The sequence below is a fragment of the Thermochaetoides thermophila genome (assembly GCF_000221225.1).
Source record: "Thermochaetoides thermophila DSM 1495 unplaced genomic scaffold scf7180000011801, whole genome shotgun sequence".
Classification (NCBI taxonomy): Eukaryota; Fungi; Ascomycota; class Sordariomycetes; order Sordariales; family Chaetomiaceae; genus Thermochaetoides; species Thermochaetoides thermophila.
Genome location: NW_006383021.1, coordinates 32,759 through 60,162, shown reverse-complemented (window position 1 = coordinate 60,162; position 27,404 = coordinate 32,759). Strand labels below are relative to the sequence as shown.

General features: G+C 52.4%; 8 protein-coding genes across 8 annotated transcripts; 5 read left to right on the top strand and 3 right to left on the bottom strand.

Annotated features, from left to right (window-relative positions):
* Positions 1 to 1,098: 1,098 nt before the first annotated feature.
* On the top strand, positions 1,099 to 2,653 carry CTHT_0000200 (uncharacterized protein; the record flags this gene model as incomplete). Its single annotated transcript, XM_006690512.1, has 3 exons — positions 1,099 to 1,207; positions 1,287 to 2,017; positions 2,072 to 2,653. The coding sequence occupies 3 exons, from the start codon at positions 1,099 to 1,101 to the stop codon at positions 2,651 to 2,653; spliced, it is 1,422 nt and encodes a 473-aa protein (XP_006690575.1).
* An 895-nt stretch (positions 2,654 to 3,548) lies between these two features.
* On the bottom strand, positions 3,549 to 5,354 carry CTHT_0000190 (uncharacterized protein; the record flags this gene model as incomplete). The annotated part of the gene is made up of 1 exon (XM_006690511.1): positions 3,549 to 5,354. The coding sequence occupies one exon, from the start codon at positions 5,352 to 5,354 to the stop codon at positions 3,549 to 3,551; it is 1,806 nt and encodes a 601-aa protein (XP_006690574.1).
* Positions 5,355 to 9,540: 4,186 nt separating this feature from the next.
* On the top strand, positions 9,541 to 9,959 carry CTHT_0000180 (cytochrome c oxidase-like protein; the record flags this gene model as incomplete). The annotated part of the gene is made up of 4 exons (XM_006690510.1): positions 9,541 to 9,593; positions 9,663 to 9,770; positions 9,832 to 9,859; positions 9,918 to 9,959. 4 exons carry the CDS (start codon positions 9,541 to 9,543, stop codon positions 9,957 to 9,959), a joined length of 231 nt encoding a protein of 76 aa, XP_006690573.1.
* A 772-nt stretch (positions 9,960 to 10,731) lies between these two features.
* CTHT_0000170 (uncharacterized protein) lies at positions 10,732 to 14,141 on the top strand (the record flags this gene model as incomplete). Its single annotated transcript, XM_006690509.1, has 8 exons — positions 10,732 to 10,878; positions 10,947 to 11,228; positions 11,283 to 11,369; positions 11,430 to 11,507; positions 11,556 to 11,896; positions 11,947 to 13,121; positions 13,173 to 13,291; positions 13,344 to 14,141. 8 exons carry the CDS (start codon positions 10,732 to 10,734, stop codon positions 14,139 to 14,141), a joined length of 3,027 nt encoding a protein of 1,008 aa, XP_006690572.1.
* Positions 14,142 to 14,414: 273 nt separating this feature from the next.
* CTHT_0000160 (uncharacterized protein) lies at positions 14,415 to 15,193 on the bottom strand (the record flags this gene model as incomplete). The annotated part of the gene is made up of 3 exons (XM_006690508.1): positions 14,415 to 14,782; positions 14,858 to 14,996; positions 15,056 to 15,193. The coding sequence occupies 3 exons, from the start codon at positions 15,191 to 15,193 to the stop codon at positions 14,415 to 14,417; spliced, it is 645 nt and encodes a 214-aa protein (XP_006690571.1).
* Positions 15,194 to 15,913: 720 nt separating this feature from the next.
* On the top strand, positions 15,914 to 17,419 carry CTHT_0000150 (uncharacterized protein; the record flags this gene model as incomplete). Its single annotated transcript, XM_006690507.1, has 3 exons — positions 15,914 to 16,654; positions 16,706 to 16,751; positions 16,818 to 17,419. The coding sequence occupies 3 exons, from the start codon at positions 15,914 to 15,916 to the stop codon at positions 17,417 to 17,419; spliced, it is 1,389 nt and encodes a 462-aa protein (XP_006690570.1).
* Positions 17,420 to 20,112: 2,693 nt separating this feature from the next.
* CTHT_0000140 (putative translation initiation factor) lies at positions 20,113 to 21,313 on the bottom strand (the record flags this gene model as incomplete). Its single annotated transcript, XM_006690506.1, has 2 exons — positions 20,113 to 21,119; positions 21,172 to 21,313. 2 exons carry the CDS (start codon positions 21,311 to 21,313, stop codon positions 20,113 to 20,115), a joined length of 1,149 nt encoding a protein of 382 aa, XP_006690569.1.
* Positions 21,314 to 21,725: 412 nt separating this feature from the next.
* On the top strand, positions 21,726 to 26,996 carry CTHT_0000130 (putative rab guanyl-nucleotide exchange factor; the record flags this gene model as incomplete). The annotated part of the gene is made up of 3 exons (XM_006690505.1): positions 21,726 to 21,759; positions 21,856 to 26,411; positions 26,949 to 26,996. 3 exons carry the CDS (start codon positions 21,726 to 21,728, stop codon positions 26,994 to 26,996), a joined length of 4,638 nt encoding a protein of 1,545 aa, XP_006690568.1.
* Between the last annotated feature and the right edge of the window lie 408 nt (positions 26,997 to 27,404).

The following is a 27,404-nucleotide window of genomic DNA, read 5'->3' as shown; positions in this document are numbered from 1 at the left end:
TCAGATGGTATGTATAAACGTGAAGAAATGGAATGTATCTCAAGTTCTCGTTGTGCAGCTCAAGTGATGAGGTGTGGCTCGATTGAGAGCGAGAACCTTGAGGTCCTCACATGGGTCGGTTGCATGATGAACCCCTGTTCGTGTGTGCATGATGTTGGATAGGTTGATAGGTTTTCTGATTTATATTCAGAGAAAAAAACTCCAAATAGCAAATATACCTCCTTGACCTTGTATGCTCAAATTTACTGAGCATTTCATCATATCCTAAAACGCAAGCCAGGTTCACGTTCGACCAAAAATTCATAACCCAGGTTCATGGAATGCCAAAGACGGCACGCATCAGCCAGCCGTTCCCCAGTGGGGGATCCACATGGATACGAGGCGCTAGGCCAAAGCAGGACAAGTGAGTGTGTCAAGCATGGCTGAAGCACCAATCAGCAACCAGCTGCCCCTCGATGACGGACTGAGGCCCCACTCTCCACAAACAAGACTGCGAAGCTGCACTGCCTCAGGTCCTTAGCCCTGACCGGGACCCGATCCCTGGCTTGGCCTACGGAAGGACTCCGAGAAGCGACTTTACTAGCGACAAAGAAGGAAAGCACCGAATCCAGCGCTTGCAGACTGCGGCGTTTGGATTTGGTGGCTCTTCTTCTTCCTCCTCCAGCTGCATATTCAAGCAGCGACGGCAACATCATCAAGGCCCGTGACGCCGCTGACATCAAGGCATCAACGCTTAAAGCCTGTGCCATCGACGACCCACGCCGTGATCACTGTGCGACGATCAATCTTAAGTGCAGCGCCAAGTTCTCAAGCCCAGTTATTCTGCCGCAGCCAGTCGCAATCCGGAGGAATTCGAACCAGAGACGCCGCTCAGCTGACTCGAATGTTGGACGACGCTCCATGAGACCGTAACACCTTGGCTACTTCAACTGGCATTTGGCCATTAGCTGTCGCTCTTGACTTACCCTTCTCTACGGACTACATTAGAAGTGGATATTACCCGTTGATTGCCCATCACACGTACCGACATCTCTATCACCGGTTGTCGTCATCCACCACATCTCACGCAATTTCTTTCAGACCAATGTGTTCGCCAACATGAACCGATTCCTGGCGTCGATAGCCGCAGCGCTGCTGTTTCTCACAGCAGCCTGCGTCCATGCGCAAGATGGGCGGGCTAAGTTGCAAGTCGATCTTGACGATTACGGTGCGTCGTCGCAGTCCGTTCCGCATGGATGTTCACACAAGTAAAATGGCACGTTTCATGTTGCTGACACACGTTCTAGACTCCATCCGTCGCGCTGCTAAAATTGTAGCTGGGAACCTCTGGACTTACTACCACGGCGATAAACCCGGCCAGACACCTGGTATTCTGCCTGGCCCGCATCCTGCCGTACCTAGTGGTCCATACTACTGGTGGCAGGCTGGTGCGATGTGGGGGACGTTGATCGACTACTGGTACTATACTGGCGATGATACCTACGTCAATGAGACGCGCCGTTCTCTTGTCTTCCAGGCCGAGGGTCCTGGCTACAGTTTCGAGCCGCGGAATTGGACTCTTTCGCTAGGTAATGATGACCAAGGCTTCTGGGGCATGGCTGCCATGCTGGCTGCTGAGACGAACTTCCCTAATCCGGCTCCCGATGAGCCGCAATGGCTGGCTCTCGCTCAGGCAGTGTTCAACCGTCAGGCTCGTCTCTGGGACATGGAATTTTGCAATGGTGGTCTGCGCTGGCAGATCCCCCACACCAATGCCGGCTACAACTACAAGAACACGATCGCCCAGGTCGTTTTCATGAATATTGCCTCTCGCTTGGCCCGCTACACTCGCAATGACACCTACGCTCGCTGGGCCGAGACTGCCTGGGACTGGACTCAGGGCGTCGGCTACATCACCAAAGAGTATAACGTCCTCGATGGTGGTCACGTCGAGCACAACTGCACTGACATCAACCCGGTGCAATTCTCAACCAACGCGGCCCTGCTGATCCATGCAGCTGCTATCATGTACAACTACGTATGTCTCTCCAATTCCCCTGCGGAGTTGTAACCCCATATTGACTCTACGTAGACTCTCGAAGAAAAATGGCGCTCCCGCGTCCTTGGCCTCCTCAACCGCACAATCGACCACTTCTTCCCCGAAGGCATCATGGTCGAGCGCGCCTGCGAGCTCCCCGATCGCATGCAATGCAACGTCGATCAGCACTCCTTCAAAGGCTACATGCACCGCGCCTTGGCAACCGTCGCCGTCGTCGCCCCCTTCACGCGCGACACCATCATGCGCACACTGCGCTCCTCCACCGAAGGCTGTGTCTCCTCCTGCCTGGCGGACGGCACGTGCGGTTTCCGCTGGAATATTGGCAAGTATGATGAGGACGTGGCGAATGGTCCTGCGGGCCAGCAGATGAGTGCGGTCGCGGCGCTGAGTACGCTGTTGTTGGATCAGCCACATGTGCTGAGGGGGCCGTTGACGAATGATACGGGCGGGACGAGCCGCGGTGATCCGAATGCTGGGTTGGTGAATAATGATCCTGAACCGATGAGACCTATCACTGTGGGGGATCGCGCGGGTGCCGGAGTGTTGACGGCGGTGATTTTGGGGTCATTTTTGGGGGGGTTGCTGTGGATGGGGATGGGCTGGTCCGAGGGCTGAAGTTATGGGATTGCTTGCTTCGGCATTTTCGCGGTTTGTCAGTGCGTACTTTGGGTAGGTACCTCTTTTTGGGTGCCACACGGGTATAGGGAGCTATGATTGCTTATGCCTCAGCGTGTAGGGTATGGGTTGGCTCAATAATGTCATGTTTACACAGGCGTTAAGGACTGGGTCTGGATCATTTTACGTTGGTAGGACTGGCTGATCGGCAGTATTGTTATGTACTTTTTAGTTTCAGTAATGAGGAATGGTATGGTCATTAATGTGTGTATGCAGCAGAGAGCTTGCAGGTTGTGCTTGATCCGTGTTGTGATAATAGTTGTCGATGGAGTTAGTCACCAGTCATTGAAACGCCTGGGCCTCTACGACGGTCTGTCAAGTCAATGATCTATTAGGACTCTCTCAGGTAAGTACATGTGCCATGCCCAAGCATGCATTCTCCCTTGATAGCAAACTTTCTAAAACAATGGAGCAACTGATAGCAAAGCTCTCCTGGGGTATTTCCTCTGACTCCGAGCTCCGAAAACACTAAGCCCCGAAGAGGTTCCTCGATGATCCTGTTGTGAAGGCATGGTGTCGAGTTACTAGTGGGGCGCTGAGGACAAAATATAGCCTTGGGTAAGTGGTTGGCAATCGACCATTACTCGCTCAGCGATCTTTCTAACAACCTGCAGGGTCGTTCTCTCTTTGTCCGACTTGCAGTCGGAGAGTGAATGGAGACGTGGTTCTTGTTAGCGTTGACTTTGTGTCAACAATCTCATTTACTCAGTCTTTGGTGGCTGACTCTGCATTCAATCCCTCGAATTGAATCCTAAAAAAAAAAAAAAAAAAAAAAAAAGAAGAAGCTAACCTCTCTATGGCCCATCACGGGAACTTGAACCCCCCAGACCTGAGCTTAGTGATTCAGCCGCTTTTGGTTGAACCGGCTGCTATTGCACTGGTAAGACTGAAAACGAACATTGTTGTTGCCCCGGTTGTTCTGGTTCCGGATCTGGTGCTGGTGGCCATTCTGTGCCTGTCTGCCACCGTTGTTGTTCTGCTGGCGCTGCGGCACCTGCTGATCCTGCTGACCATTCTGATTGCTCTGGACGGTGGCCTGGTTCTGCTGGGCAAGCATGTTTCTCAGCTCAGCATTCTCCTTCTCAAGGTCTCGAATGATCTTCTCATAGCGCTCGCACAGAGTCTTCTCGAGCGCCTTAAGGCGGCGCTCGAACTCCTTCTCGTGGTTATTGAGAATATTCTTTATCTTCTGGAACTCCTGCCAGGTGACTGTGGCATTAGCGGCAGTTTTCTTGTCGTTGGAGGAGTCAGGCTCAAAGTCGGAGCCAGAGTCGGTTGAGAATTCAGCATTTTTAAGGGCTTTGATCTCTTCGGTGAGTGCCTCAATCTGCTGCTCATACTCCTTGGTGGTAGCCTCCAGTACCTCCACCTTCTCTGCGAGAGCCTTATAGTCTTCAAGCTGATCATTGACGGTATTCTTGAGGTCTTTCAACATTTTGCCCTGTTTATCATCGTGCTTCTCGCGAGCCTCGACTCTCCCCTGAAGCTTTGTGACCTGTTGAGTCAACTCCTTATGGGACTTTAGTTCGCCGTTATGATCGTTGAGGAAATCGGCAAACTCCTTCTTGACGGTCTTGCGCGCTAAGGTTGTCATGTACTTCCCCCTGTTCCTTTCACGGTTATGGAGCTGGAGAACAGAGGTCTTCAACACTTTGATTTCCTCTTGCTGATTATGCTCAGACGGACAGGCGTTGCTGTTGTTGTTGTCACGATGGTGAGAAGGATTCTCAACGTCACTGTCGTCGATAGTACGGGCAGCAGCCCTTGTGGCACATCGCCTTGCGGCGGGACTACCGGACGGCCCTTCCCAAGTGTCGTTGACGTCGTCTTCTTCCTCGTTGTTGTTGTTGTTGTTGTTGTTGTTATGCTTCCTCGACCTGTTGTGACCACTCGGGGGAGAAGATTGAGGAGGGGTGGTTAAAGCCCGATGATGATATCTGTCTGCGCGCCGTTTAATCGGGCGAGTGGTTACCTCCTCGGCCGTCTCAACAGTCTTTCTTTTACCCTTATCGTTTATTTGAGCAGGATACCTCTCACATTTTCTCTCAGAAACGACAACAACTTCGCTATCGCTGTCGGAATCGCTGTTCTGACTGCCTTCTGCGTTATCGTGGCTAACAGCAGGCCGCCTGCCGTTTTGAGACCCGGACATTCCTCTCCGTTGAGTATATTGAGGCCGAGAGCTCAGGTCATGCTCTACTTTATCAGCCAGGTTTTCGAGCTCACCCTTCTGGCGCTTCTCCGTCCACTCCCTGAATTTTGTCGTCCATGCCTTCCGGCTTTTGTTCCGTGGATCATGACCACTCGCGAGTGCGTCGACGAGCTCTATCCACTGGTCCACATAAATCGTGGCGCCATTGATGATGCTATCCCCAAATCTGCTGGTGTAGGTCCTGCGGGCCTCGATAAACAGCTCAGAAATCGTTGAGGAAACTTGAGTGCCGCGGCCATGTGAGCAAATGCTCACTCTCTCCCAAAAGTTCTGAGCCATATAAGAATCCTCGGAGTGCAACATGGCTTTGAAGATAACAGCCAAGTTATTTTTGACGACCCTTACAATGTGCTCCTGCTCAGTCTCGTCGTTCTTGGCCTGCTGAGGAACGGGAGTGGTGAACTGCGGGTCGTGCAACACCTCCTTCATGGTGTTGCTGATGTCGTGGAAATTTATCATAGTAAAATCAAACCCCTTCAACTCCCAATATGGTTCGAGGGGCCAACGGCAAGTAAAAGGAGAGGGAATAGCAGCCATTTTACACTTGGTTTCTGAAAGACCCACAGGTTGTGATGAGCTGGTTTGTCGAAAGATGAGATCTTTGCACAGAACGTGCTTCATATAGCCTGGGCTAACTTTCAACTATGTCCGACGAAATGTTAGCTTGAGCGGGCCTTATCGGACATAAAATTTCCTTGTACCTTAGCTGTTCTTCGAAACCCGAGTACTTCGAGTTTGAGCACCTTGGGTTCGAGTGACCGAAAATGGGCTAACACTTGGAGACGAGCCCAAAGAAGTGCCTCGACGAGGTTGGCAGGGCAAGCTGAGTGACAACTCAGACAAGTGTTGACGAGGACGAAAGATATGTGCCTTAGGAATATCTTCTAAGAGAGATTTGTGGAAAAACAAGCGAAGGGATGCTGAAGACAATGCGAAGACAATTTGGTAACGAACGTATATCAGTCTCTAGTTGATGAACTGGAGCTGAAGCTGGGGACGCACTCAAAACGACGATCTGAACAGAGAAAAGAGTGAACGTATTGGAGAATTGAGGGAGAAGAGAATAGATGAAACTATTTTATGGACAGAGTGTGGTGGACCAACAAGGCTTGAGAGCGCTTGCGCTTTGGCCTCACTATAGAACATGCGCGGAAGAGCGTGATATAGGGTCTACGATGCCTCATCATCCGATCTTTGGTTCCAACACCCACACATAGGCAGAGCAACCGAATTTTGCATTTTCAACAGAAAATTCTTGTTCATCTCTATTGAGGAAACTGGCCTGAATTATATTATTGCTAACTAGTTCTTAAATGTCAGGAACCTACCAAAACAGGTAGATATGAAGATTCCCAACCCCCCAGCTCTAGTATCACAATGTTCGACCTCTTACTCCCTCAACTTCATCTCCTAAAGATCCCCAACTCCCAACTCTCCTCCCTCGCTAAATTAGAAGAAACCTTCAACCACACCTTGCTTACCATGCTCGCAAGAATGCAGGCGCCGAAGCCCGGCGTGTCGCAAATCAAATAGACCTTGACAGCCAACGGAGTTGGTTGGCCCGATGTTCGGACAGCTGCTGGGGCCAGACGCTGGCGTCGGTGCCGGCACCGGGCGGAAGTCAATGAGTTGAAACATAAGGAGCAGTACAAAACGGTCTTGGTCGACAAAATCATGGAATGTTCGTGATGTCGGCCGGAAAAGAGCCGCCAACAACCATCCAGTTCACGATGGATTTTTAATTTGATGGCAGATGAAGGGGAGATTTTGAAGGAGCTTGGAGAAGGAAATGGGAGCATTGGTTGTGCTGAAACATCTTTACCAGGTCAACGGAAAGCGGGAAATTTGTGTTGAAAGATACGTAGATGAAAAAGTTAGGATCGATGTTGTAGCATTCAGGCAGAGACAAGCTGGCACACCTTAGATCAACGATGAGGATTTCAGTTCTGGGGGATATTTTCTGGACGCGACACTAATCCTTATGTTTCCGGAACAGAAACGACGAAAAAGAATAAGCATCAGCGGTTGAAGACGGACCCCTCTGTTCCCACTGTTAACGATATCGATTATAAACGGAGCAAAACGGAATAACCTAACGGAAGGAACTTAACAGCAACGACTGTGTTGTAAGAGACACGGCAATGCTGTTGCGACAGAACTGTGTGTTGGATCGTTGCTGCGATAAAGCGTATGCTAAGGCCGTATTGAAAGCCGTTCCGAAATACTACATCAGAATTTTTCGTAAAGACTGTTCAGTACTCGGACCGCAAGAAGTTCCAATCGTACAAACGCTTAGAAAACTACCCGGTATATAGTCGAAGTCTGAAAAAAACCTTTAGGTGAAGGATGACAATACGGTCTTACGGGACATGAGACGGAAGTGCCCGGAAAACAGGAGAAACGGAGATTAAGATGGGAGCCAGGTATGTCACGAAACCGACCTGTGGTCGAAATCACTAATGTAAGTCTAGAGATAATTGTCCTTCTTTTACACTTGACATTTTTTAGACATTGTTTTACTGACTCCAGCTTGGTAGTATCTTATCCTGCACGCAACCCGGGAATTCAAGCTTGATCCAACCTTAACCATCGATAAGGTTGAAGTGATACTAAGGACCTCCTTGCGCTTCAGGACTCACTGTGTGGAGTCATGTAAAAGATATCTTTTGCAACTCGAAGGCTCAGATTGATCTCCGCCCTACGCTGATTCAAGCTGGCTTTGGACCCAGGCCCGGTTCTCTAATGGGTCTCCGTTACGACCAAGTTCACATCCAGCTCTTTCGGCACCCTGAAAAGCCGAAACGAGTAACTATTGCTGCTACGATCACGGTAAGAAAAAAGAGAGACAAAACTGACCCTCAAGAGCGGTTGTTGCGAGTAAGGAAGCCATAGTATGTTAATTTCATTTCATTATGCATGTGGATGCTTAACATTCAAGTTTGTAGTGCTTTACTGTTTTTCCTGTCCCTGCCATATGCCCTACGATTTTGATGATTTCATAACAAAACATGCAAATTTTTGCAATAGCAAGATCTTTAGCACTCATAGTCCAAAGATACATATCTTCACTTAAATGTCTATATCGCTTCCAATTAATAAGGTACAGTTGGAGCTGCCTCACACATGAGAGAGCTCTCTTGAAGATCTAGACCTAGACTTAAAAAGGGAAAACGTTTGATCTTCCCTAGCTCTTTTCTGCTATTATGAGCAAATCATAAAAAGTAAGGCTTGTAAGGCATAAAGGCATAAAGGAAATGGGCAAATCAGAAAATAATCATAAATACCCGGCTGATGATCACCCTGCCAAGAGTGACAAATGGCTGCACAGGCGCGAGGGTCATCTCTGGGAAACAACGATTATCACCAAGGGAGAATCATCAACATCGTGTATATAAGGATGTAGCTCGTGAGCCACTTGAGAATGTCCATGAGGGCTTCTTAGTTAGCAATATAAACGGCTGCTTACCCCAGCTGATGACCGCAGCGTTGGACATTCTGCGTGAGAACTTCTGTCTTTTAGACTTCATAGCCTGATTGCTACGAAGAAATAAGGGGTTTCTGACGAAATGTCATCAGAGTTAAGAATCACTGACAAAGGACTGAAAGGCTCTTGGTAGAAGAGACAAGGAAGGATTCTGAGTAAATGAGGTAGATAAAGGCCTCGCAGCTGGAAAGGGGGGGCGGAAGAATTCCCAGTCTACAATCCAAGCAGTTGCCTAGACCAACCGGTGACCACAATGCTCCTAAATCCGTATGAGAACTGCTGTCTTCCAGATCCATAAGCCTTGAACCAAACTTGAACACATCTCAGGAAGGCTTAGCTGGATCGTCACAGTGAGGTTGCAGGCCTGCAGCACACTATGTGGCTTAACCGTTTCTCAGAGGTGATAAGCAAGTGGCCGTGAGTCATATAGGCATTCATCGTGGCTAATGACAGTTGGTGACCCTCAAGAGACACTTGGTGCTGTAAGTCAGGTTAATTAAGTTTGGCGCTACTCTTGGACCTTGGGCGTGAAAATGTGGCGGGACGCCAAGCCTAAGGGAACTTAACTAGCTGGACGGGGAAGAATCCCTGTGAGATTGGTTGGGATGGTCCTGGCGAGTGTGAGCCAGGCAGGTCCCGCTACCGGCACCGATATAGCTCAGAAGGCACAGCTGATCCAAAGAGCAGACATACCCGACTGTTCTAGAGCCGCAGGTAGATTTATATAACGAAACTATCTTGCCGTATACAGGAGGTTCACCATATACACAACCGCGCGGACACGCTAAGCCCGGCTGGCGATCTTCAGCTCAGTTATGTCTGTTTTTTTTTTTCTTCAGCCGCAGCAAGGAACATCACATTGCATACATTGAACCACCGGGCCAAGTAGCTTGCTGATCCCCACAGAGGCTACAAGATGTGGTTTGTGCGTCAGCTCCTGGGGTCATTGGTCCGTGCGGTCTTGGCACACCCAAGGGCAGCGGGGTTTGCGGCTCTGGGGGTGACGTCGAAGAACGGAACGTCGGCAGTCACTTGCCCGAGGTCTAGTCGTTCGTCCAAGCCGCCATCTCGACCCTCGTCCTGCGTGCGCGCCACTGTTTCATGGACAGGCCAATTCAAAAAAACGTAAAAATGGTGTCGACGGGCGATCCGTGGACCCCAGAGACGAGAGAGAAGTTTGAGAAGTGAGTCTTGTGATTGAGAGCTTGCTGAGACAGTTGACAGTCCAGAATCGCTGACGTCAATCCCTACAGGAAGGACCGCAGTGCATATCTAGACCCGTGCCAAGAGGCTGCCGCCCGGAGTATACGATGCCTGCACCGGAATAATGGCGATCGGACGATGTGCTCGGATTACTTCCAGTTCGTGCTTTCCTTTGGGGGACTCTGTTCAGGGGACTGGTTCTGACAGGGTGTATCACAGGGCGTATAGAGATTGCAAGAAGGCTTGGGTACGATCATATGTTTTGCTTACCCGTTGAATTGTGCTAACTCATTCCCCTAACATAGCTCGAGCAGCGCAAGAAGGAAAAGAAGGGTTGGTTTTCGTGATACCCCGTTTCAGCCATTCGATTCGATGACTCGCCTTTAAGACATCGTTTATAACGACGGGGATTGCCCCATAATACTTACGATACTGAATAAAACATGGCAGTACACAAGGCTCATGGCTTGTCATGGAAGTCAACAGGAAAGAGGGACAGTGTACGATGTCTTGTAACATTACACCTCCTGAGTGGATGATTTGGAATAGACATTTGTATGAATAAAAGATATCAATTGGCAATTGTCGTAGTTAACAAGTTAGAGCAGAGATAGGTCATCCAGTTTCTGGCCGTCATGTCCATGCTCGAGGCCGCGTTCATCGCATGCTCGACCTCCCACTTTCATAGTGGGGTTGATGACGCACAGACCCACAGAGCTTGCATGCCCCACCATGCTCGCCAGAATGGAATCAAGCTGCATGCAGCATTTAGCTGCGAGGCTTGAGCAGGTCAGAGCAGACTGCACCTCCACTGCTTCTGCCAACGTTATTGGGCCTTGAGATACTTCTCACTCCATTCTGAAGCAGCTTTTGTTGCCCGAATGCTGCCCCTACGACCAACTGCGTGATTCTTAGTAGCCCAGTGCCTTGCTCTGCCCCGCGCTGCCTATCAGCAATTTCAGCGATAGTTGCTACCGCGATACAGCGATACCTTAGGCTCGGCGTACGGAGGACTGCCCGGCTACCCCGCTACGCTACAAAAAAGTCAGTCCTGGGATCTGGACCCGGACTTGGACAGTGAAGTAACAGTGTGACCACTCTCCCCTTCCGGCCGGCACCATGTCCATGGGTTACCGTTATGGCCGCCCGGCACTCAAGGCCAGTGTGGACGTGCAGCTGCAGACGGCGTTTGAAGATGGCAACTGGAACACGGTCATTCGTCTAGCCGCGAGACGCGCTGCCACCCTGAAGGACCCTTACTATGAGGTGAGCTCTTATCTCAGCCTCACTCACTCTGAGCTTGGACTCATGCTCACTTACTCATCTCATGACAGGCCATCAAGATCTGTGCCGAGGCTCAGCTTGACGGCTCTGCAGACAGGAGTGCCGTGCTCACGGCTGTCGACGAGCTGGTTAAGAACAAGAAGGTCCCCGACATCGATATCCTCGAACTCTACGAGTGGGCGTGTCGGGACTTTATTGACTACGACATTGAGTATGCCGACACCTTTGGCCCCTTGAGAGTGCGTTGGGTCAAGGCGAACCCCAAGAGCCCCATTGCTCTGCAGTCGTTGCAGGCGTGTGTCGAGCGCTGGGATCTCGTGAGCGCTCAGCAGGTGAGCTCCTCTGATGTGTAGTATTAATCAGTTCAGGAGTTCTGACTGAAGTAGATCGCCACGACACTGGACAAGACATACGCCAACACGTCGGACCGCCGGTTCATGTTCTGGAACATCACGCTTACGTTCCTGCTTTCAGTGTGTCTCCCAGCCCTTAGTTCCTGAGCGCACAGCTGACATGGACAGATAAGCCCCCAGTGCAGTGATACCAGCCGCAAGGTGTACAGCCTGCTAGCGGCAAAGCAGCTGGAGCGCGCGGCCGACCTGACTGAGAACGTATGTGATCGTCGTACACACTTAAGGGATAGGCTCTGACATTAGCAGTCGCCCAAGCTCGAATCTACCGACAGGGGCCTCGTAACCGAGGAAGAGGTATGCCTATACTACCGGGTACTTTTGAGGCAAGGGGCCAAGGCCGAGTTCATCTCTCGTCTGCAAAGCCCCAAGCTGGGTGCCCTAAGCCAATTGAAGCAGGGCCACAAGCTGTTGTTCTGCGAGGCATTGGATGCCCTCGAGAAGTGGGGCGAGTGGGAGCTCATCTTCACCCTCTGCCGTGATGCGCTGAAACTGGGTCTCGACGGCGAGACGACGCTCTTCTTTGTGTGTGACCTGCGGATATGGCGACTGTTTGCCACGGCTGCTAGCAAGGTCGCTGACTCTGAGAGGTAGGCTGACTCAGTAATGTTCGTTCAATATCATAAGCTCACCGTCGTAGTGCCGTCAAGGAGGTTAAAGAAATCCTCGACAAGTTCCTCGAGGCTAAGCCTCAGGCAATCCCCCTGTACAGAAAAAATATCAGTCTCGCCGTTCTCGAGACTACCTTCCGGCTGCCGGCGATTAACCAGAACCAGGCCGATAGCAGTTTGTCGCCAAGGGTCGAGCAACTTGGTTTGTTCCTAGACCAGTACTTTGACAAGCTGGCAGCCTTTGACGACGTCAAGGGGTATGTGTCAGAGCTCAGCTTTGAGGAGATGCAGGGTTTCCTTGACGTCCTGCCGGGCATCTTGGACGAGGTGAGAATTGCCCACAGATTGTCATCAAGAGACATGACTGACCAGCGCAAGAATACATCCAAGGCGCGTCTCATGGCGCTCAAGGCTTTGGAGTGCCGACTACGCTACCTCCTGACTACGTGCCCTCAGACGTTAACATCACAGTCTGAGGGGTCTTCCCAATGCCTTATGTGTTCTAACCAAGCCTCGCTTCCTTGTGAGCACTGCCTGCGCAAGATCGTCGTCGAGGCGTCTGCTGCGTACAACGAGATCAACAGTGACAAGGAGATCTTGGAGCACATTCCGACCCTCGACAAAGATCCTCGTCTCGACCTGGCCTTCGCTATCGCCATGTCGCTGTTGAAGCTCTCTGGCCTTCGTCCACGGACCTCTGATCCGACCTCATCATCTCTCTGGCAAGACGTTAACCCCGGCCTGTTCCTGCAAGCGGTGCTACTTCTTGACAGCCAGCTTAAGTTCACCCCCAACAATGTCGAGCTTCGCCTGTTACTGGTGCAACTCTACCTGCTTCTGGGCTGTGCCTCCTACGCCTACCAGCTATGGAACCCCCTTGGCGTGAAGCGCACGATCCAGGACGCTCTCAGCCCGCTCTTTTTCGACAGAATATCAAGCCTCTCGCCCGGCCTCTTCCAAGGGTCGGTGCCCCCGACGGAGAAGCTTAGGAGTTTCTACAACCAGAGCCTGCGAGATAACTCGCCGGTTAGGATCTGGGACGCTTTCCTGGCCGGCAGCTATACGAGTATCTTGGACATGAGCGAGTATGATAGCCGGCTGCGCCGCAGCTGCACGCTCATGATGACAGTCGTCGAGGAGAGACGGGCCAGGAGGTGTTATGGTGCTAGGCAGGAGTGCGAGATTGAGGCACATCCTCTGCTTGGTAAGTTTCCTGTCAGGTCGATTGTACTCTTGACATGCTAACTAAAAGCAGATAAAATTACGCACGACACGGTCCTCGTCGACAAGACGGACTACGGGCCGTTTCCTAACCTTGAGAGCCCACACGGTCCACCTATTCATGAGTATCTACGTCTTGGACCTGGGCTTTCGGTGAGCATTCCGTTGTCAAGTCGTTTGACCTGCTTTTTCTAACGTATCCCAGAACGAGCGCAGCCACTTAGCCTTCCTGGCGGAACAATACATGGACCTTCTCTCGTACAAACCCCCCAAAGATTTCAAGGCCAACCGCCCCAACGAAGTCGCCGTCCGCGACCGCGAATACACCCTCGACACTTTGGACGACTTGAGCGCCTCCCTAACAGACTTCATCAACGCCCCGAACACCTACTCCTTCCTCACGCCCGCGGAACGCACGTACTACACCATCATCTCCCTGCTCTCCTCAGCGCTCTTCACCGCCCTCTCCTCCCCGCGCTCCGAACCCGTCTCCAAATCCCTGTCCTCCACAACCGCTTCCATCAAGAAGGCATTCAACTCCCTTCGGACAACCCTCTCCCCCACCCCTAATAGTCCTGCATCTCTCCCTGCCCTAACCCCCCTAACAAACCTGCACACCCTCGCCTTCCTTCGCGAATCCGCCCTTGCGATAAAACACACCTCTCTCTTTGCCACCTCCTTCCATGACAAGGAAATCTCCCGCGACAGGACGGGTCGCTCAGGTCTGCACCGTGACGCGCTGAGTGAAATGCGGGTGTTGGGGGAGACGGCGACGAAGGCCCTGGTGGAGCTGAAGGGACATGTGCAAAAGTTGAAGGAGATGCTTGCGGAGGGAGGATGGTTGGATCGGGTGTTGAATTTGTGTTTTGAGAAAGGGGGGGATGTGGAGAAGGCTGTTGAGGGGGTTGTTGGGGGACGGGAGGAGGCTGAAGAGTGGGTTGGAAGAGTGGTGGAGAGTTGGAGGGAGGGGGTTAAGGGGTGGGGAATGGTTAGGTGGGAGTAGGTAGGGAGATGTGTAGGATCTGTTGGGAGATGTGGAAGATACGAAAGAGAAAAATGAAATAAAATAAAATAACATAAAATAAAATAAAATGATGATGTTGATTCTGTGCCAGCTGTGAGATTAGATGCACCATGCTAAGAGGTATCGCTGATGAATGAACTGAACTGAACCGGCCGTGACCAAACCCTTCTTCCTGCTGGAGCCAAGACATTACATTATTGAAATACTGTAGATGCAAAATCTCCATGCAACCCAGCTCATCGTCTGGTCCCTCTACCGTGCAAAATTCCCAAACCCACTCCCCGAGCCACTACTCCGTCTTCTCTGCCTCTGCCGCTCCTTCTTCTCCAAAATCTCCCTCTGCTCCTCCCGCAACGTAACCAGCGCCCAGAACCAGCCCATAGTCTCCACAAACATAAACGTGAAAAATACCCTATTCTTCAGCGCATCGCCGCCCCATCCAGAGGGGATATACGCCGGGTTGTGTGTCGCATGGTGAACCGAGGGATGGGCGAACGGCGCGCGGGTGTCGGAGGTGTACGGGGGGAAGTCCTTGGGCGAGGTGTAGAAGAAGGGGGAGGACGGGGAGAGGAAGAAGGAGTAGGCTGAGAGGAGGAGGGAGATTGTTAGGCGGAGGGGTGCTATTTAAACCGGGAATGTTAGTAGGTTGCTGAGGGGGGAAGGAAGGGTGAGGAGGGAGGGGGAAAGAGACGGACCTTGTACACCCCAGTGATGGACAATGCAGATCTCGTCGGGGAGAGAGAGCGTGACGAGGTCGCATAGGCCGAAGAGCCCGAGGATGACGGCTAGGAAGGCGAGGGAGGGGGACTGGGCGTCGAATGAGCGGGAATGGGGCTTCAACGATGTTAGCATGTCTTCTGGAGAGTGTTGGGAGAGAGAGGAAGCGGACATACCAGGCCCATGCTTTCGCCTAATAGGTACACCACTGCCTGGTCGGACACAGCAGCCGGGTTGGTGAGAAAGAAGAAGGCCAGTGTGAGGTGGAAGAGAGAGAGGGAGGTGATGATTGTGCGGGCGGATATGAGCGCCATTTTGGGTTGTTTTCTCTCTTTTGAGTCTCAGATATGGTCAAGCATAGAGTCGAGAAAAGAAAAATGGAAGGCCTTCTGTTTCGATCGGGTTGAAGCTGTGCTGTTGTTCCCTTGTTCGGGTCCAAACTGGCGGCAATCTTCGGGCTCCTGATGGAATTGCGCGGCCCTCGGTCCCGGACAGCGTCACACAGACACACACGCACTGGAAAAGCTGCTGCTCCAGCCCAATGTCTGTCCGGTGTGCTCCTCGTTTGTGCAGGGCTGGTTCGATGGCTTAGAGAATGCGATACGAAAGGTCGAGGCGGGATGCACGTGTTGCACGGCGCGTGTAATCAGGGGGGTTGGAGGTCTTATCGAGGGGAGGTAGGTGATTGGTTTGGAGAGCCACAAGGCACCGCCACGCAAGGTACGGGAGTGAGGTCTGAAAGAACCCCGCGGTGTGGCTGGAGCTTTACCCCTCGGTCGGGGCTGGACGATTGGGGCGGTGATGCCTCTTGGCGGGTGTTTGTTTGTGTTTTGGTTATCTGAAGTCTAAGGAGAGTAGACCAGACACTGGAACGAGTTGGTCTTATTTTTCAGGATATTAAAAAGGCGGCCAGGATCAGTACTACAAAAGGTCATCAATCTCAACATCATACAAGAAACGACCCCTCCTTGATATCAGCATCTCAATCTCATTCTCATCTTCACTTTACCCAACCTCCCGAGCTCACTTACAACATGGCCGACCTCCAAGAACCCGAACCGACACTCAACATTGACCGTCACCTGCGTTACTGGCGGATGTGTCTTACCGCGCCGCTGCCCCATCACTACCTCTCGAACGAAGGCAACCGAATGGCTTTAGCCTACTTCATCATTAATTCTATCGCCATTCTAGAGCCGTCACTCTCCCCGTCATGCTCATCGCCAGATGAGACGTCCAAACCTCAAAGGAAGCCCCTTCTTACTCCAGATTTGAGAAAGCAGCTACGGAAATGGATCCTCGCTCATCAGCATCCTGGTGGCGGGTTCATCGCTACGTCGTCGCTCATTTTCCCGTTCGAGGAGCCGGACAACCCAGATGTCTATCAATCTAGTCCAGGGGAGTCGTCAGACTACGACCCAGCAGCGGACTACCCCTCCCCAGCCAACCTTCCCGCTACAGTATTTGCCCTTCTTCTCCTGGCTCTTCTTGCAGATGAAAACGACCCCGATGGTGCGTTAGTGGGTGTCGACAGGGTCAAGACGTTGAGATGGCTAAGGAGATTGCAAAGAGAGGATGGGAGTTTCGGCGAGGTCGTCAGGAGGATGCCCATTCCGGGCGAGGAGATGTACATTGGTGGGGGATACGACATGAGGTATTGCTATATTGCATCGGCGATACGGTGGATTTTGAGGGGCGATGTGAAGGAGGGGGATGATGGTTGGGTCGAGGATATTGATATTGACGGGTTGAGGAGCTATATCCTCCGAACACAGGTACGTTGTTGCAGTGGATAACGTGTTTATTACGAGATGCTAACTTAACAGACCTACGACGGCGGCTTCGCGGGTAGCTCGCAGGAAGAGCCACATGGTACGTCCCTTCCTTTCCCATCCCTTCTCCAAAACCTTCTCCAAAACCCACGCTAACATCCCCCAGCCGGCTATGCCTTCTGCGCAATCGCCGCCCTCTCCCTTCTCGACCGCCCGCTAACAAACAGTACCACCCCCCACGCAATCCCCTCCCTCCACCACGGCATCCGCGACCTCCCGAACCTCCTGCACTGGCTCTCCTCCCGCCAATTCGTCTACCTCGACTCCCCCGACGACGACTCTTCCTCTGACTCTGACGAAGACAACTTCCTCCTACCCCCCTCTCCCTCTTCCTTCCTTCCCCCTAACCCCCTCCCCTACGTAGCCCTCAACGGTCGCGCCAACAAACTCCCCGACACATGCTACACCTGGTGGGTGGGCGCAGCGCTGCGCATCCTAGGGCACTTCGACCTTTTGGATGCTGCTCGAGCAAGGAGATTCCTGCTTGAACGGACTGCGCACACGATCGGTGGGTTTTCGAAGTACCCTGGCGGTCCGCCGGACGTGTATCATGGGTGTTTTGGACTTGCGGCGTTGGGGTTGTTGTCGGAGGAGTGGAGGGCGAGGGATGGGCTTGCGGAGGTGGATGCTGCGTTAGCAGTGCCGGTTGGGACGGTGAGGGTTTTGGAAAGGGCGAGGGGGAGACTGCTGAGGGGGGTTGGGAGGTGATGTAAGGGACGTGCTAATGGAGCAGATGGCTGAATGATGGTCGGTTAGTTGCAGTAGATAGAGCGATGAGATGGGTCGTCTCAGATCACAGACATGTTTGAAGCAAAAAATGAGGGTGGGGAATTTGTGCATAGATTGTTTTGGTTGATGGCTGTAATGAAGTATAATTTCGTAAAACTCTATATTTCCCTGAAAATTTGCACAAAACTTAAACCTATTGTTCCATATCCTTAGCAACGCTCCCTTCTCCTCCCTATCTCCTAGCGAATTCCAATCTAAAACTCTCCCGAACTTCTTTTTCTCCTTCTCCCACTTCCTTTTCTTTTCTTTTTGCTTCTTTTATTGCAATTATGCTTCCTGTGTTGCTTCTATCGTGTCTCCCAGTGTTTTTAAAATATCTTCTTGTGGGAGAAATTCTTCTATGCCTTAGTCTACTCCCTCTAGCGCTTGGAAGATCGAGGGCATGAAAAGACCCATCGCTTTCACCACCATAGGACCTTTATAAAATGATTCCATGCTGAATTCTTTACACCCTAGCCCTATTTGTACATATGCCTTTTTTACTACTCGTAGCGCCAGCATCAAGTTGATGACATTATGATCTTTTGAAGACTCGCCGTAAGAGTAGACTTCCCCGAACCACGACTCAACGGGACTCCGACGTAAATGAGAGAGTTTCCGACAATGTCCAGAGCAACCATCAAAGAAACCAGAATAGCATGCAATTCGTCGCGAGGACTCGACTGGGCTTAGACCTCCGGTCTTCCTCAAGGCCAGATGCTGGATGTATAGGGCGGCTCGTACCAATAATGTCACCACCACAAACACCTCTGTGTAGCGTTTATACATGAGTGACACGTTACGACAGGTAATGCTCAAAAACCTTGGAACTATTGAGTCCCGAGACTCGTGGTTCCACACGATCGACGTTATTTCCCGGCCAAGCTCAGTACTAGAGATATCGAAAGCGCACTCTTCTATGATTGCTTCGGAAGAGAGCCAGGTCTGACCAAGTAACTTATGTGCGGAATTTGCGATCTTACCCAATACCCAAACAGAAATATGCTCTGTCCTGCATGCTATATGGGGGTTTCCGCTGAGGAATCTGCACAAAGTCGAGCAAGACGGTGTAAAGGTTGAAGACCTAAAGAACAACACTGTAATATCCTTATTGTCGTAAGTTGTTCAAGGAGTGCCTACCAATGAGAAACGAGGGCAACACCTCTTTGAAGAAGTCCCATATGGACTTCGACGGTGTGCAGATTCTATCAGGTAGGTCAGCATGCCGGTAAAGTGTACAAAAGGTAATATAAACTTGGAAAATTACGTCAGTCATCACATGGTCATTGTGTGCTTGAATTGACTTTCTCGACCACCCACGGTCCACGAACATCTGCCTTGCAGTTCTTTGGAGTTTGAAAGCTTTTTCACCTACAAATAGAATAGCGGCAAACGTATCTCACTTTGCCTGTCGTGAAGTCTCAACTCTCCAGGCTCGTTGCGGGTTTCTTGAATTACGGAGGCAATCTTTCGTGAGATGATTTGAACTTCACGCGTCGCCTTACAGTTCAGGGACATAGGCACAGCTATTTCATGGTTGAGCCTCCAAAGGAAGAAACGTCTCTTGAAATCCGTTTTACTCTTTCTTGATCTCAGTGCTATGGGCCTTAAATGACTTGTTGAGCTTGCGGACCTGTCCAGCCAAAGAGGCAGCTGAGTGCGAGAACTCTCGGTTCCAGACTTCTAGTTCGTATTTCTGAATTATTTGCTCTGCAATATCATTCATCGTGGCTCTTATATTGTTCAACCTATAGATTGAATGCGGGGCATTATGTTTTAATCTAGCCTCCAGCATCTGAAATCACAGAATTATAAGGTCAACCAGGGGTTATTTACCAATAACTGAGACTCCTAGCCGTCAGCAGCTTCGCCGCCCCGCGGCGGCCCCAATCAGCTTGGCTTCTCAGAACGCTCAGGAAGCTCGTGAGTCATAGGTAGGACTAAGTCACATGCATTGTACATTGATAGCGGCTCAACTAGCAGATCACCCTCTACTTTCGCCTTGGATTCTAATGAAAACTTTAAAACGCTAGAGAAGGGTCTTTGATGAGCCTGTCGGATTAGGCAAAAGGGCTGTTAACTGCCTCTCTTGTTTGTTCAGAAAGGAAGAGGTGTAACGCTTTGAAGATTTCAGTATTCTAAGCAAGAAGCACCGGGGTTTGCTTTGTTGGCTCTCCTTGGCAGAATCTCTCATCTAAGAACGCCGCATAGCTTTGCCAAAGAGCTACCAAAATAAACACCGATATATCTTGTACATATATATACACCACTTGGTAGGTGCTGATCCCGTCCCAGACCGGTCATTGATGCCCAAATGAGCCTGTGTTCTATTAAACAATGCACAAAAATGGAGCTCAGCCTTCTGGACTTGCAATCCTCACAAGAGGCCCTGGTCATAGGAGCACAATCTTACCTCTCTAAGATGTAGGTACTCGGATCTGAGAGGTTTTTGCAGCTTAGGGAGCCACCCAGTCACAAAATAGACCCTGACCTGTAAGCCAAGTCTCGCGTCAAGAACGCATAGTCCGTCCCAATCCCAAGTCTATGAACGCTCTAAACAAAAACACACAAAAGCCCAAAAAAAAAAATGTAACTCGTCAACCCTTCAAACTAATTCAAATTCCCTCCCCCCCTTACCACCGCCACCTCTCTGGCAACACCTCCTTAAAATCAAATCTCCCGTTGGGCCCCTTCACAACGGTCCCTCTCTCCGTGACAATCGCATCAATCAACTCCGCAGGCGTGACGTCAAACGCCGGATTCCACACATCAATCCTCTGGTCCGCCGTCGCGACCCTCACTGTCCGACTGGTATCAACGCTCCCATCCTCGCGGATCACCGCCCCGCTGATCTGCGTCAGCTCTTCCTTCTTCCGCTCTTCGATCTTAATCCCATCTCCTGACTCAGTTTCCAGATCGATCGAGGTCGTGGGCGCAGCAACAATGAACTTCACCCCGTGGTGCTTCGCCAGCACGGCGAGTGCATATGTGCCGATTTTGTTGGCTGTGTCCCCATTGCGGGCGACGCGGTCTGCGCCGACGATTACGGCGCCGATTTTGTCCGACTCGCGGCGGAGCTTAAACAATGCGGCGGCCATGCTGTCGGTTATGAGGGTCGAGGGGATGCCCTCGAAGACGAGTTCGAAGGCGGTAAGGCGAGAGCCTTGGTTGTATGGGCGGGTTTCGGTGCAGTAAGCGTGGTAGAGGAGTTGCCGGGAGTGGAGAGTGCGGATAATGCCGAGGGCGGTGCCATGGCCTGAGGTGGCGAGGGAGCCGGTGTTGCAGTGGGTCAGGACAGAAATTTTGTTGGATGAGGACAGATTATACTGTTGCGTGAGCCAGTCTGCACCGTGGGCGCCGATGGAGGTGTTGTTGGAGAGGTCGAGGCGGAGGATCTCTTCGGCAGTGGCGATAAAGGTCGAAATGATATCGGTAGGGGAAGAGGGGGATACGCGGATGGCGGCCTTGAGTTTGGCAATTGCGTTGAAGAGGTCGACTGCTGTGGGCCGGGACTCTTTTAGGTAGTCTAGGCGGCCGTCAATGTAGCTAATGGTATCTTGGACAGTGGTCGCCTTGCAGGCACCGTGGTGAAGTTCGACGGCCAGGGCGAGGGCGGCGACGATGGCGATGGCGGGGGCGCCTGGACAAGTCAGCATATGATTCTTGAGACATGAGAGAGAGTGAAAGATTACCGCGCACGCGCATCGCTCGAATGCAGTCGAACGCCTGCTCGGCCGTGTTCACCTCATCGTAGTGGTGCTCGTGTGGCAGACGAAGCTGGTCGAGGACGAGCAGCTTTCCGCGGGAGTACTTGACTGCCTCGAGGGTGGCCATTGTTCTGTCTTGCTTCAGTAGATGAGCGAAATTTGACGAAAATTCCCAGACGAAAAAGAGAGAAAAGTGAGTGATAATATGTAGTCAACGTCTCTCAAAGCCGCTGTGCGACGTCGCAAAATGCGAATCAGAAATAAAATCAACAATGCCCCGCCATCGCGGCATGAATTGCGACAGGGTCCAGATCGAAGTGGGGGCGGGGTTTGGATAGCTACTCGATAAGATTGCGCGCTAAACCTAAATAAGGATAGCCTAAAGAGTGGGGTAGGTACCTCGGTGTTGGCACACCAACTGCCGACCTCTGGCTTATCTCATCAGCTTTACCTTGTTGACCTCACCTCTTCAACACCTGGATGCCCATCCATGCTGACCTGACCGCATAGCTTGGTCGGGACGCAAAGCTGTCTTCAGCATGGAGCAGCCATTTTCTTCCTCCAAAGTAACAGGTATGCCCCTCATCATCCTTCAGTCTTCTTTCCTTCCAACTGCTTTCTCCCCGAGCTCCCCTTAGCCACAACCATCTGCTAACCTCAATTGTCCAGTCGAGTACCACGACCCGCACGATGTCTACAAGCTCCTCGCGCCCGGACTAATCTCCCGCCTGCCCCTCCGCGACCTCCATTGGCAATCCCATGCCGGGCCCGTCCGCTCCATTTCCACGCTGCACATCGAGCTTGTCCCGGCCGGCGTCGACCCTTCCTCGCTTTACACCCCCACGCCCTCGCCCAACCCCCCTAAAACTGGTCAAACCGATATACAGAAGGATAAAGACGATGGCTTTATACCCGCCTCGGTTGCAGGACGCGCGGGGTCGACGGATGCGAGGCCAAGCGAATCCTCTACCGCGAGCACGACCACGTCAAGTGCCTCGACGCTGAAGCCGCCGGTTACTCAGGCGCAAAGGAGGCATCAGATCCCCGGTCTACGGCGAACCCCCTATCTAAAAATCCTATTAGTCCGCTGCGACGACAACGATACCTACAAGAGCACAGTCCGCTCCGAGATCCGCGAATGGATTAAAACACACACCTCCACAACGACCAAGGGGGCAGCCGAAAACCATGATGCCTTCGAGTGGCTCATCATCCACATAGTCCTTCCAAACTCGGTGGCGGCTACCCAGCCAAGGGTATCATCCCACAAAGGAGAGGGGACCGATTCCAAGTCAAGCAGTTCGGCCACACGCTGGAGGGGATCAAGTACCCTCCTTGAGAAAATGCGCGCCGATTTCAATGGCTCCGCCAAAGGCTCCGTCGACCGCGTCCGACAGATCCGGATTGGCATTAACGACGTGCCGTATAACATGTTGCCTCGCGTGGTGCCTGCCGTGCCAACTGGCTACACGGAGACTGAAGCCGAGGCAGAACAGGCGTGGAATGAGCTCATCGGCAAGATGAAGGAGTTGATCCTGGCGAGCTTTGATCGCCGAGTGAGCCAGTATGAGGAGGATATTAAGGAGAAGGATGCGCAAAGGGCGTTGCCGGGATGGAATTTCTGTACGTTTTTTATACTCAAGGAGGGGTTGGCGCGGGGGTTTGAAAGTGTCGGACTCGTGGAGGATGCCCTGGTGGTATATGATGAGTTGAGTGTCGGGCTGGATAGTATTGTCGCTGAGCAGGCGTCGAGCGATAACCCTGCTGCTCACGGCGGCGCTCTGCTCAGCTACACCGAAGAGCTGAAAGATATCGCCCAAAAGGCCCTCGCGGAACTAACCGGCGGACGTCTTGAGTTCGGCAACGACGAGGAAGAAGTCACCCTCGACGCCCAACCCTCTTCCGACAAACCCTCCGACGCCATCTCTGGCATACCCATCAGCACCGCCCATAAGCCCTACCGCGACCTCATCCTCGCCAACAATGTCTCCCTCTTCGACTTCCGGTGCTACATCTTCGCGCGACAAACCGCTCTCCTTTTACGCCTAGCCAACGCGTGGTCTTCACGGGAAGAACTCCTTGCCAAGCTGAAGGAGCAACAAGAGCTCGCCCCGCGCGGGGTCGCCCCTCGCAACCTTCCGAGCCAAAAACCGGTTGATGAAGAGGAGCCGGAGAATTTGTTGTACCTGGCGGAGATTTGTCGCCGGACACTGGAGTTTGTGCCGGGCGTGAGCCAGGTTATGAGGGCCGATGTGTTAAAAGCGATGGGGGGCGAGGAAGCAATGGGGAAAGAGTTGGTCGAGGTCGTGGACAATATGGTTGCGTCGTTTGCGTTTAGCGTGGCGCAGCAGATCCTCGCGCAGACGAGCACCAAGTTGTTGCCCATCCCGCCCTCGGTGTTGGGAGGACCGCTGGCGACGGGAGAGGCGGCGGATAAAGTTCCTGAGTTGAGGACGACTACCCTGCCAGTGAGGTCGTCAAGTTTGAGGGAGGGACAGAAACCGCCTCCGAGCCCGGGTTTCCCGGGGCCGGGACGGCTCGAGCAGGAGTTGCCTGTGCAGAGGGCTGGGTTGGAGGAGTTGGCTGCGCAACGTGCAGAGCTGTGCAATTTGTCGAGAAATGTGCTTGAGGAATGTGGGAAGAAGAGGGGTTGGACGGATGGATGGGCGGGCGTCCCGACCGTCGGTGAGACGGGCGTCGAGGAGATGGAGGATATCCCCTTAGATGGCTCGTCTGAGCCAGCTACGAAGAAAGAAGCCGAGCCCGAGGCATTGTACACCTCCACAGCTGGCGTCTCCAACGCTACTCTCCGCACAGCCCTCGATAACCGCGACGACTTCTACCGCCTCTACGAAACCCTCATCGACAAAGCCCTGCGCCACTTCACCCTCGCCGGACACACGCACTCCGTCCAAGCCTCCATGGCCGACCTCGCAGTCCTCAAATACCACTTGGGAGAATACGCCGCCGCAGCGGGCTACTTCTACCAGGTGATCCCCTTCTTCGGGGAGTCCGGCTGGTCTTTGCTTGAGCTCAGTCTGCTGGTAATGTATGCTAGATGCCTAAAAGAGTTGGGCAAAGTCGAGGATTATGTGATTAAAGCGCTGCGACAGCTGCTTTGCAAGGCTGCTGCGGCTGAGAAGGAGCGGTTAGCAAGTAAGAGCAGGGTTGTTGCGGCCAGTGTGAAAGGGTTCCCTGATGTAGAGGCGGTGAAGGGGTTTTTGGGGGAGTTGATCACGTCCTCGACGAGCCTGGAACGAGACGTTCGGATTCCGTTGACGAGTCTGTTTTGCAAGATTGCGGTTGATGGACCGCCTTGGTATGACGAGGCGGGAGATGGGTTTAGTTTGTTTGTGGATATGTACAGCTTGCTGGTGGATGAGTTTGAGGCGGACTCGGTTAGGGTGAGGATCGTGGGCGTGCAGGGAGCTACGGTTAATAGGGAGATTTGGTTGTCTACGGCTGGGAAGGTGACTATTCACCCTGGACCGAATAAGATTCGCGTCCGGAGCACGGTAATGATGGCGGGGGCGTTTGAGGCGGATCAGATTAGGGTACAAGCGAAGCGTGTGGTGCTGCACTACGAGCGGGATGCTCCTCTGTCCTCGACGCTGGTTGGGGCCACCCAGCAGCCAGCTCAAACGCCTCAGGTCATCCAGAATGCCCGCGTGGTCCTCTACCACCGCACCAGCGCCCTCGACGTCGTTGTGTCTGGCCCGCGCCATCTGCAACTTGACAAACGGAGGTTTTTGGATCTCGAACTCCACACCGGCTGGAACGAACTCTCCAATGTCGAGATCCGCGTGCGTGCTGCGACAGGCGGGCTAAGGCTCCTCACCCATGAGGCAGAGCTCTTCACGTCCAGGGACGCGAATCCTACGAAACCGGCCACGCCTGGGATCTTTGCCTTCTCTGACCTCGCCAAGAACGTTACGAGATTGGTGCGGTTGCCGTTTACGGTCGAGCAGGACGTCGTGGACGTCACGGTGCGCGTGGAAGTCTCATACACCACCGTGTCGGGGACCACATACACCTTACACAAGACTGCTTCTGTCCCGATCGCCCTCGCCCTAGAGGTCAACGTACAAGATATCTTCAAGCATGATGCCTTATTCTCCCGGTTCGCCGTCGCCCCTGCACAAGTCGGAGGCGAGGAGTCACCATTAAGGGTGGTCAGTGCCGAGCTCAAGGGGAGCGACATTTTCGAGGCTGAGGCGGGCGTCCTGCCGGAGAAGGTCGTAGTGTTTGGACGTCAGCCGGCAAGTTTACTTTGGAGGATCAAACGAAAGAAGGGGGTTCGGAAGGCGGGTCCGGGGACGACTGGGACATTGTATCTCCGGCTGGGGTATACCGTTTTGATGGAGGAACTTGACCTTCTTGTTCGCTCTCGTGTACAAGATGAGCTGAAGAACATTCCTTCGCTGAGCGAAATGGCGAAGGCGGTGGCAGGGGTTGTCGTCTCTTGCTTGCGGAGGGCACTGGATACTACTGCGTTGGAGAGGGTTGCGCTGTTAGGGGAACTGGATTTGACCAATCTCCTGCAGGAGATCAATTGGGAGCGCGTATGCTCATCCCTCGGCCTGGAGCCCCCTTCTCCTTCGTCCCCTGGCGGAGGAGGCGGTTTGGCTCCAGCGGCTTGGATCAGGCAGTTTATTACGGCCAACCCGGTGCTGATCGTCCCGGAAACCCCGGTCCCTGACGCGAAAAGGGAGATCACCATCCCCGTGGATGTCCCATCTGTCGCGGTGGTGCATACAGCCGACATCAAACTGCACTGTTTGGATCCAGCCAACCGAAGTAGCGAGCTTTTCCCGGGGACAGACACGCCCAGTGCGGGGTGTCCTGTTGTTAGGGTGAACCAAGTGCTGGAGGCGACGCTGCATTTAAGGTGGACTCGGAGGTGGGATACGTCTTCTCTTATTTCGTCTCCTTCGTCCCCGTTGCCGGTTGGTAGCCCAAATCCTGGGATTGGCGCCGAGGGGCAAAATTCGGCGTGGGCGAGGGACTTGGAGTTTGGGTATGAAGTTACTGCGCCGGGGGATACGTGGATCATCGGGGGGAGGAGGAAGGGACATTTTGTTATTCCTTCTGTTATGCTTCCTACTGATGGGAAGGATGAGCCGGATGGGATAAGTTCCACGCCTGATACCGAGGCGCATATTCCGTTGGTATTGATCCCTCTTCGGGAGGGGTACCTCCCTCTGCCGACCGTCGAGATCAGGGAAGTAAGTTCGGGGGAGAATGGTGAGGGGAATTGGAATGGAGGGAATCAGTTGCATTGTGAGACGGATTATAGGAATTTAGGTGAGACGGTGTGTGTTGTGCCAGAGAGGGAGAGGGTTACACTGGCCTTGGATGTCGCGGGGCCTGGGGGTAGTCCGGTAGTGTTGGAATGTGAGGGGGGTGGATGGAGAGGAGGACGGGGGGTTGTTTAGTTGAAGGATTGAAGGGGGTGGGATTGTTGAGATTGGGTAAAGAAAATGCGAAGAGGGTATTTTTTTTTTTTGATGAGAATAGGGGTCTCTTACTAAGATATTTGAAACTAATTTAAAGATGTCGTACTGTACTTGATGTTCAACCCCACGTCTTATAATCCTGCTCAGTCACGTTGTGATGACCTGAAGCTGATACAAACGTAGGCACGTACTTACGAATACCTCTCGCCGTTCCCTTTTTTTCCTCCTGCAGCCATGGCCCTCTGCTGAAGTTGTTGCAACGAATACTTCATGTTAGCCCTAATGTTACCCGCCTCTGCTCACTAGTCAAATGATGGGAGCAAACACAACAACGGTTTGATCCCATCCATCTAGGGATCTAGATAATAGGAGTAGAAGACTCTCACAGATCTTTTTCTTATAGTGTCTATGAATTATATCCTGTTATGTAATGGCAAAAAAAGCCCACAGTGCCCAAAGCAGCGAACATCAAGCAAGGAGATAATGTGATCCAGAGGAGGAGAACGAAGCTGGAGAACGTATGCGAGGGCTGTGACCTCCATGGCCGGGAACAAGTAGTCTTTTGCTGCGGGATGTAACAATCGTGCATCTATTGCGATTTTGAGGGGGTTATTCTCCTCGAGCGGTTTGAACCGATTTGTTGCAGCAGCACCGTTTTCCACTTCGGTACAGAGTACTTCCTCGTCATCGGCGTCATCTTCGATCATAAGTCATGTGCCATTTGGATCATTGCGTAACCAATCATAAGCGACTTGAAAGATG